The 9,974-nt window shown below is 44.4% G+C and overlaps 2 protein-coding genes across 2 annotated transcripts in view; both read left to right on the top strand.

Moving 5' to 3' along the window:
* The first annotated feature begins 3,612 nt into the window (after positions 1–3,612).
* C1S (complement component 1, s subcomponent) overlaps positions 3,613–9,974 on the top strand; it is an 8,269-nt gene continuing 1,907 nt past the window's right edge. Inside the window, exons 1-10 of the mRNA XM_009580854.1 lie at positions 3,613–3,667; positions 4,092–4,296; positions 5,550–5,727; positions 5,989–6,114; positions 6,778–6,977; positions 7,197–7,350; positions 7,585–7,700; positions 7,933–8,011; positions 8,266–8,403; positions 8,905–8,979. Of these exons, the coding sequence (XP_009579149.1) occupies positions 3,663–3,667; positions 4,092–4,296; positions 5,550–5,727; positions 5,989–6,114; positions 6,778–6,977; positions 7,197–7,350; positions 7,585–7,700; positions 7,933–8,011; positions 8,266–8,403; positions 8,905–8,979 (1,276 nt within the window). The 5' untranslated portion in view covers positions 3,613–3,662. The remainder of the gene's footprint in view (positions 3,668–4,091; positions 4,297–5,549; positions 5,728–5,988; positions 6,115–6,777; positions 6,978–7,196; positions 7,351–7,584; positions 7,701–7,932; positions 8,012–8,265; positions 8,404–8,904; positions 8,980–9,974) is intronic.
* On the top strand, positions 4,868–5,023 carry LOC104078997 (60S ribosomal protein L39-like). The gene is given in 1 exon segment (XM_009580855.1): positions 4,868–5,023. A coding segment is annotated over 1 exon segment (156 nt).

Genomic DNA, 9,974 nt, shown 5'->3' with positions numbered 1-9,974 from the left:
GGGGGCAGAGAAAGCTCGAGCATCTTGTCACTCCCGCCGGCCCACGCTAGCCGTCTCCTGGAAGTTACTGCTCCTGCTGCAGAAACGTCACAGTTCCTCTCACAGCAGCTGCCCCGCCACTGCAGTTTACAGCCTTGTGGTTTAAAGCAAGCCAAAGTATTTAGGAACATTTCACTCTAATAGACAAAACTCTAAACTGTTCCTCTTCAGCCACTGGTTCACCGCTGGTGAAGCCATGCACGCGGTGAGGATGGAAATCCCTAGGAAAGTCGTGGCAGAACCCGGGCTGGTTATCCCATGGTGGGCTATCTCCAGCTGCCAGAGCACCACACGCACGGTGAAAAGGCCTCGGGTGCAAACAAGACTATAGGGCTTATGTTTTGTAGGAAAGGTGGTGCCATCGCCTGTGCAGGCATCGTCTGTGCTTAACAGTCACGGGCGCTTGAAGCTACATCCAGGGGTATAGAGGAATGGAATCCAGAAGGGAAGAGGCATCTCAGTGTGGTACAGTGTGCGGAGCAGAATGGTCCCAAGTCCCAGGTTTTACTGGGAGGCTGTGGGAGCTTTGCATTCAGAGTCGGTACTGAAGGGAGTAAGAGAGGTGGACAGACTCTGGTACAGTATGCAGAGGTAGAAATCAGTGGGTTATACCGAGCAGTTCTGAGCCAGCGCAGGTTTTCCTGGGGCTTACCCAAGGCTCTGCATTTAACCAGTGACAACAAAACCGGCCTGGGTCACAAGAGCGAGGCAGGGAAGTGTGGTGTGCAAGAAACCCACTGAATCCTCTTATTGGCAGAATGGGAAACAGGCAACTTACTGCCGAGCTCTTGGTGGATCAAGGATATTTTACTTGCTACTTACATATCCTTGATTCCCTGCTGATGGATTTCACCTAGTTAATGTTATGTTTTCTCTTTTAATATTTACTCCCTTTGTTTTATGCACTGACTCAGTGTTTCCAGATGGGAAAGTGTGGTTTTTCGTAAGAACTTGGGAAAAGCTTTTTTTCTCCCAACTTCCTGGGGGAAGACAAGCCAGTCAAGCCTGTTTTAGATGGTAATTTTATGAAAACTGGAACACTACTGCTCTTCATAACATCTGGCAGAAAGGTTACAGCTATGCAGCTCTGAGTCATCTTAGAAAAAGGTTTGTCTTACACAATTTGGGAAAAGTAGTATGTGGTCATGTAATTTAGGAATTTAAGAGAATGCATGTGCTTCTGAGCAGAATTATATTGCATTGGTAAAGTTAATGTTATCATTTATTAACCTTAATGGCATGATTTTGCCTCTTTGAAATTATTGTATTAATATAATTTCTGACATAGTTTCAGTGAATTGTAAAATATATTACCTAGCTGTTTCATCTTATGAATTGTGAAAACAATACAGACCCAGTCAAATGCAATCAAATGCTGTATGTGTATTCAATGTAAATATGTACATCAATATCACTGGTCTCCTGCATAAATAGTTAGCATTATGCAGATACGTGCCCATATAAAATGCAGGTACCTTTTTATTTAACTATGTTTTTCTTAATTAATAGGTGTATGTCTTCTAAAGAATTATTAATATTCATACACATATTAATTTACCACTGCTACAGACAAGTTGAGTCAAGTTAATATGAAAATATACAATTCCCTTGCGATGAAATGACATGCATAATATATCAGCCCACATTAATTTTACTTCTGCCATGCCCATTTTAAAATATGATTGTGACTTAAAGAGTCACTGGCAGGGTCTTTACTTTGCCCAGTTCGGAAGAGAAAACACTTCTCCATGATTTGTTGTGTAGCTTTCATCACTGTTTTCCTGGTTCTCAAAATTCCAGTTAGAAACATCATGCTGTGCTCCCAAGAGACATCAGAAGTGAGATGACACACTGTTTTCTTTCTCTATCCATTCTCAGTTTGACAAAGAAAACAGACTAAGCGTGTTCTTCAAGTAAAGCCTTTATCCTGATTACAATGAAGTCAGTTATGATTCATCTGTAGGTGTTTCTCTCCCTTGACAATATAAAGGAGTCTTTCAGCTGGGCTTTGCTAACACACTTTACCTATGGCCTGTTGAAACTTGAATCATTTTTTTCCTGGCCAAAACAAGATCTGGAGTGTGCTGTGCTGATTGTAAAGGGTAGAGGTTGTAATGGAGTTTTAAATTTTCATTTCGAGTTTGGTCCTGGTATAGCTGGTTTGTGAGGAGGAGGGGTTTTCTGGAGTATTAGTGACAAATCTTTTAGCTTGTATGGTGGTATTTTGGTCTTGGCTTGTGGGCACTGGCTGGATTAAGGGTCCTACCTGGCATACGTCTTGAAACTCCTTCCCGTAAGAGTCTTAGATCTAACTTGCTCCAGAGCTAAGTCTGATGAACAGTTGCTCTTACATCAAGTTCACTTGGTATATAAAGAGGTAGTTACGAGTTCTTACTTACAGGAGTGTTCCCATAACAAAAATCAGCAAAACAATGCACTCTTACTCCTGCTGGTAGCCTCAGAGAGGCACAACTATGGCCCCTATGTTTTCCTTTTTTTTCCCCCTAAAAAAAGGGTCTCCGAAGCATCAGATGAGGAGCACACGTGGTAGCAGCCCTGTGGCCACCAGGCTGCAGTAACAGAGTGGACTCCAGCAAAGTGGTCTCTGGACAGCATGATCAAACATTTTTTTCCATGCAAAAACATTGGACCAGCTCTCACGTGGACTCTCCCTTTTCTACACCCTTTGGATTTTGTTCCTAACGTTTAAAAGGGAGGGGGAAGAGAGGAAGAGGGGAGGCAGCCGAAAATTCTGTTCCCCTCCCTTTTCCCAAAAGTCATCTGACTTCCCGAAAATGCCTAATCCAGACCAGATCTGTGTGCTCCCCCCGCGCAGCCTGAGCCAACAGGATTGTGCAACTTGTTCTGGAAATCCCCCTTCCTGCCGAAAGCCGGCAAGCCGAGCATCTCGCCCCAGCGGGGAGGCTGGGAAGCCGCATCCCACAGGTAGAGGGTGCTGCGATATTGCGAGTTAGAGGTCTCTTCCCCAGCCTTGGGTACGTTTGGAGGAGGCTGTGAACAGGAAGAAAAAAGAAAAAGAGCAAAAGAGAAAAGAGAAGGGAAGAGAGAAGAAAACCAGACACGAACTAGGGAGAGAAGGTAAATATTGCAAGCATTAGAAATGGGAAAGGAAAATATTCTTGAGCGTCGCTGTCTGACAGCTAGAAAAGTCAGGACAAGTTGCTCCCCAACCCCAGGGTCTTAGCATAATTTTTGAGGTGCTGGGAAGAATGGATTGGATACCCCGGGGGGGAGGTGCTTTGTATCGTAATTTGCTGTGCACCAGCATGGTGTTTGGAGACACTGATGGTCATAAGGGGAGAACGTGAGTACCAGTGAGTACCAAGATAGAGATCGTCTCTCCATTTTGTCAGTACAGAGCCTACCATCCCTGCTTGATGCTTGGGGTTGCTATATGCAGGAAGGAACAGAGCTATAAACTCGCTTTTGAGGCAAAACATTGATGTATTCTCCACAAGCTGGGGTTTTAGGGTCTTTGACCTGCCTAGCAAACACGCAGAAACACAGGCAACATTAATCAATCACACTGTTTTTTGTCCCAGACCATAACTCCAAAGTCCAATTCCTGAAAGTTTTCAGAAAGGAAGATCTGCTTTTTCCAGATGTGGTGAGTTACTGAACCTCCAAAGGGAACTCAGGTCTATTAATAATTTCATTTTATAAATTAGGTGTTTTTCCTGTAGTACTGTACTGATTCTCAAATCTGAATGTATCTGTAGCCCAAGTAGCCTCCAGAACAAGGCAATGAAGTAGGGAATAGCACTTAAGACCCTTGTGTTCAACTCCTGCAGCATTACCAGCTCTTCTAGAGCTCGAGAGGAGCAGAGAGCACAACTGAGGTTGTACTCCTTCTGTGTGAAATGCTACAGGAGAAAGACAAGCCCCACACGGCTACAGCGTTGGTCATTAAAACTCCAAAGCCAGGAGCTATGCTGCATGCTATGTACAGCCAAAGACTAGCTTTTTCATTAGGTACTGTGTGCATATGCGGACAGACTACTGCAATGTCATCTTCCTTCCTCTTTTCTCAGGTACCTTATCTTATTCTGCCTCCCTGTCTGGGCTGATGCAGCCTCCATGTATGGTGAGATCTTGTCACCCAATTATCCTCAGGTGTATCCCAATGATTTGCAGGAATCTTGGGAAATCCAGGTCCCTTCGGGATATGGCATTCGCCTTTATTTCACACATCTGGATCTTGAACCATCGCAGAACTGCGAATATGACTTTGTGAAGGTACTGTCCCCATCCTCAAGTGAGAAAAAGACAAGAAGGTGGGTTAGAGCACAAAACAGCAAAGCTGTGTACAAAGCTCAGGGCTGGAAGAGGAGATAGACACATCCTTCCTGTCCTGAGCTCCAAGAAGCCCAAATGACTGAGTGTATCTGCACTAGCAGTCACTAAATTGGTTTGAGTTTGCCTCATAACCTCGAGCATTGTCTGCCAACTGAGTGTCCCATCTATGCCCCCCTCCCCATGTTTCTCCTATATTCATAGGAAGAGCCTCACTGACACCTCCCTATTGCAAGGCATATTCTTCACCAGTGAACCGTAGGTATAAAAGGACCGTTTTCTTAGGGCATTGCTTTTCCGTCCCTGAAATTATTCAGAATTAATCCATGAATGGACATGGATGATTTAATGCAATCAGAAATTGATTGGAAATGATGAAGGTTAAAAACAATCAAGAGATCTGTGTATGGATAGTGGGCACTCAGATAAAGTGCTGTGGCCCATTACACCACAGTTTTCTATGATCTATGCACCACAGATTTCTTAAAACTTAGAGACCCACTAGCTCTGCTCCATGTTGTCCCACGAGGCACAAAAGATCAAGCATTTCCAAACAAACAGACAGAAACAAGACCATCCTATCCTGCAATAGCTATGTGTGAAAAGGGGCAATAAGATCAGGTGCAGCACCAGAAGGAGACCTTGGAGAAGGACCAAGGTGGGACAGTAGGATGGATGTGCTCTGCTGGGAGCTGTAATAACATGTCCTTTTGCCACAAACCGATGAACCTGTTAGACCGCTCTGCAGACCATCAGTGATTGGTTTTGCCATTTTGAACCATGGTGTTGATTTTTTGTACAAGTGGGCCTGAGGAAAGGATGTTAACAGAGAACTTTCTGGATTAATTTGTATCTGAGAAATTAAGACAGGTATTTCACAGCTGGGAAGTCAGTAGGAGGGAACACTCCTCAAGCATCTTACAAATGTCATGAAACTGGTTGTCTAGGGGCTCCATTCAGCTGTACCTTGGCTGGCTGTCTTCCACCCTTGGCCAGCTCGGTGGATGACACAGCAGCCTTGGTCCCTCCTGCTAGCTATGTGACATGGCTGTGCCCTGGGAGATCTACCTGAATGTTGTGAGAAATGCATGCAATTTAGGAGCCTTTGGTTAGCCACCTATAAGCTGAAAGACTCAAGTGTTGGTAATTACACATATTCCAGTAATGAGATGAGACCTCTCTGCATTCTTCTGCAGATCCTGTCTGGTGGCCATGTTGAAGGCGTGCTTTGTGGGCGGAAGAAACCTCGCGCCCCTGGCTCCTCAATTGTGGAGGAATTTCATGTCCCTTATAACACCCTCACTATGAGCTTCCAATCAGATTTTTCCAATGAGGAACGTTTCACTGGTTTTGCAGCCTACTATGTTGCAGTGGGTAAGGTTAAAACAGCCTCCTCTGAATCTCTCTAGTGTCCAGGCTAGCGGGGGAGGAAAGCTGAAGGGTTTTCCTTACAAGAATGCCTTATTTAAAAGAGATCCCAGCAGACAGGACTGCTTTCCAATACGGCCAGTATAAATGCCGCCGTAGAGATACCTTTTCCTTGTTGTCCACCAGTGTTTGCTTCACTTTCTCATCTTCTTCCTGCCCTTAGGGCCCTCTCCTAATCTTGGCTGATTCATCTTTTCACACTTGCAGACTTGGATGAGTGCACGGATTTTGTGGAGGAACCTTGCAGTCATTACTGTAATAATTATATTGGAGGTTACTTCTGTACCTGTCCACCAGATTACTTCCTCTATGAGGATAAGAAAACATGTGGAGGTAAGAGATCTACATGAGCTGTGGTCAACAGCAAGAGTTAATTTAGGCCAAGTGAGATACTGTACATGGAAGACCTTCTCTATCAACCTTCTCAGCCAGTTGTGACAGGTATATTTTGGGGAAAAAAACATCCCAGTGCAAATCTTAATTGGCAGTGGACCATGATTTTGGGAATTTCTATTAACATATTCTTAACGTTCTTCTTTTTTGTGTCAAAAGAATTAAGAAGCTACTAAATTACATTCTTTAAAGACTGTGATGGAGACCCTTCTTAGCATACTGCCACCTGTGAATCTTTTAATCTCTGACAAAACAGAGCAGTTCAATAAAGACACAAAAATGGCCAAGGGGCTGCTTGGCTTGAATCAAAAAATTGCAAAGTCACAAATGGTGCATGTTAAAAGGAGTATAATATGAGGACCTGAGCATGAGGAAAGGGGGCCTAAATCGCAGGTGGAAGGTAAAAAGAAAGGCCATTGGAAGTTAAAGTCGCTGGCTAATTGGATAGAGAGTGGCCCTGGTTTCAGTTTCTTGGAAAGATGCAATGTTGTGACATGGTTAATGCAGGAGACTGGGGATGTAGTGGAAGAGGGAAAGCTGCTCAGCTTCAGACATGGACCATTTCCTTTCTGAATCCTACCTGTGTTCCTTCCTTAATCCTAGTGAACTGCAGTGGAAGTGTCTCCACTGAGCCATCAGGGGAGATTACCAGCCCCAACTATCCCAACCAGTACCCAGAGAACTCGCGGTGTGAGTACCGAGTGGCTCTGAGGCCCGGCTACTTTGTGGCCTTGACCATACGCAGCGGGGACTTCGACGTGGAACCAGCCGACTCAAAAGGGAGTTGCCATGACAGCTTAACAGTAGGTGTGGGGCTTAGGGAGGGAGTCAGGATGCACTGGATCTCCCTTCAACCTCCTCATATTCAGAAGACCCTCTGACTGCTTAACTTCATTTTCAACTGTGTTGTCTTTTGAAGTTCTTAGGAATATATTTGAATATGTATATATTGAATATATATTTTAATATCTCTCTCAATACATTTCGTATTTCTCATTTCTTCTTGTTTGTTATTTTCCCAGCTTGTCTCTGGAAGGCAGCATTTCGGTCCCTATTGTGGCAGCAAATTCCCAGGTCCTCCTGAAATCAAAACTAGGAACAACATTCTTGACATAATCTTCCAGACAGACCACACAGTACAGCACAAAGGCTGGAAAATACGCTACTATGGGGATCGTGAGTAAACACTTGGGAAAGCGTTCCCTCTGCTGCTGAGTTAGGGAGAGAGTTTGTCCCGGGTCAGATTCATGGTACAACAGCATGTTAACATGTTCACAGCTACTGGTATTGAGTAAACAGAGAATGCCTGTTTACTGGGGAAAATAATCACTGGGGAGAAAGAAATTGGGAGCCGGAAGGAGAGTAAATCTTGAACCAGTTAATCACTGATTTTCATCTCTCTCTTCAAAGCTGTAACCTGTCCCTCGAGTGTCATCCCCAATTCTGTTCTTGACCCAAAGAAGGACAGGTATATCTTCAAGGACATTGTGAAGGTGACCTGTGTAGAAGGCTATGAAATTGTGAGGGTAAGTTACATAAAAAATCATGTATCCTCTCTGGCCCTCTCAGCAGCTTCCTGTTGCCATTTCCCATCAGGTGTCCTGAGCACCTTTGGGGACTCAAAGTTTTCACGACAGCGGTAGTAAGTGGAAACTTCTTCCAGCCACTGCAGCATTTTGAGGACCCTCCACTGGAATGCCTGTGTCAGATATATTTCATGCCCAGTGACTTAGATAGATCATGTGTTCTTTTCCCTAGCTACGAGACAGCATCCTGACTTTTCACTCCAGCTGTCAGGACAACGGTGAATGGAGCAACTCCCATTTCAGCTGTGTTCGTAAGTGACCCATCTCTGTATTGTGGGAAGCAGACTGGAATGGAGCCTTTAGGCTCTAGGTCCACTATATCTCCAGATTAGGAGAACGCTGAAGGACTGGGCTGTGAGCATGCTGAAGGGACAGAGGAAGTGAGTGCTGATGACTGTACAGGGACCAGAGGAGCTGAGTGGTTCCCCATCATACAGAATAATCATATTGTTGGGTGAGGATGCCCCTTTGATTATATTTGATCGTTTTTGTTTCTTCTCTACAGCTGTGAACTGTGGTGATCCCATTCCTATTGCCAATGCCCAAGCCGTATACGTCTCCGAACTTCATGAGCCTCTGTACAAAGCTGCTTTCCGGTATCAATGTGATGCACCTTACTATACCCTAAAAAACAAAGGGGATGGTAAGCATTGCCTCTGCTACATAAGCATATTTCTTTGATCAAAGGCCTAAGAAATGGTACTGGCATTGTCATGGGGCTGGGATTATATCCCATCAGGTCAAGACTGGGAAAAACTTATTGGTGTGGGGTTGCAGGCAATAGTTTTGTGTTGCCTGTGTGTTTAATACACCCTAATAATGTCTTTACTTGGGCTGTTGACCTTAAATGCATTAGCAAGTCCTCTCTCCATTTGCCTGGTGTGTGAACCATGGAGATTTTTGTCACATCTAGCACACATTTCTGGTGGAGAAGTGAAGGACTCGAGAGATCTATTAGATGAGGTCCTTCAAAATAGGGGAAGAAGCACCCTGGTGGGGCTGTGTACTTCTAGTGAGATGTTTACCAAGCTGTGCTTGCTTTGGAAATGAGAAGGTTAATACATCATCTTATACAGTAATGCTACTTACCCTCTCTTCATCTTGATTTATCCTTATGGCACTCTTTTTTCTTGCGTTTTCCAAGCGGTGTATCAGTGTTCAGCCAGTGGAGAATGGGTCAACGAAGAGATGGGAACAAAGCTACCAAAATGTGTCCCAGGTACTACCAAAAACTATGTATATGTACATGCGGCATATGAAGACCACTGCTTCTTTCATCTCTCTTTTTTTAAACTGTTAAGCCTGAAAGTACAGTTGATCCTTTCTACGTTGTTTGAATCATATTGGACAGGGTATTTCTGAAAGCTGTGGGCCCCGAAGAAAGGTCAGATAAGGCAGCAGAAAGAAACTGGAAACAAAAGTGGGCAACATAATACGACGTTTGGTATAACAGGACCTCTTCAAGTATTAGTGTGTGTTTCTGCATCAGTTTCCCCACCTTAAAGTGTGCACATTCTCAAGTTCTTCAGTGCTTTAGATCTCTGTCTGCATTGCAGGTAGCAAAAGGACTGACAAGTCAAAAGAGATGTCCGACAATGCTGGACCTTTCTGTCTTCGGTCCCTCCCAAGCTACGCTGAGAGCTGTAGCTTCTCTTCAAACCTCTCCTGGGGGTACTGCTCAGCTGTCCACTGGGCCCTACAGATGCAGCACTATAGGGAGAGGTCTTTCACTACTCTCAGTGGAAGTCATAGGCTAAACCCTTAAGGTTTAATATGTCCTTCAGTATTCAGCTACACTTACTGTGTCTGAAAGCTCAAGCAAGATCCCTGTCAAGGACCTTCTCATCCTCTCTTTGTGTACTTGGGAGACACTGAGGAGGGAAGTGCATGGGTACTCTCCTGCTCCTGAATGCTGGTAGTTATGGCTAGGTCTTTACTTCCAGCTGATAGAGAATTTTAAATCCTATGTATTCTGCACGCTGTTCAGCTTACTCTCTTAGAGAAGGCAGCATGCCTAGGGCTAGCTGTACATAATGCCTGTTCACTACTCCAAACCCCCAAATCCTCATTGGCAAAGTACAAGATCCAGCTGAAGATGATTCAACCCTCTTAAGGGCCAGCTCAGCCAGTGACTTGGACTATACAAGTGCACGGTGCAAAAAGCAAATTGTAAGATAAAGCTCAGGGAATTTACTACCCAAGAGGAGGTTACAA

This window comes from Fulmarus glacialis, unplaced genomic scaffold, assembly GCF_000690835.1.
Source record: "Fulmarus glacialis isolate BGI_N327 unplaced genomic scaffold, ASM69083v1 scaffold38956, whole genome shotgun sequence".
Classification (NCBI taxonomy): domain Eukaryota; kingdom Metazoa; phylum Chordata; class Aves; order Procellariiformes; family Procellariidae; genus Fulmarus; species Fulmarus glacialis.
This window is presented reverse-complemented; position numbering and strand designations above follow the sequence as displayed.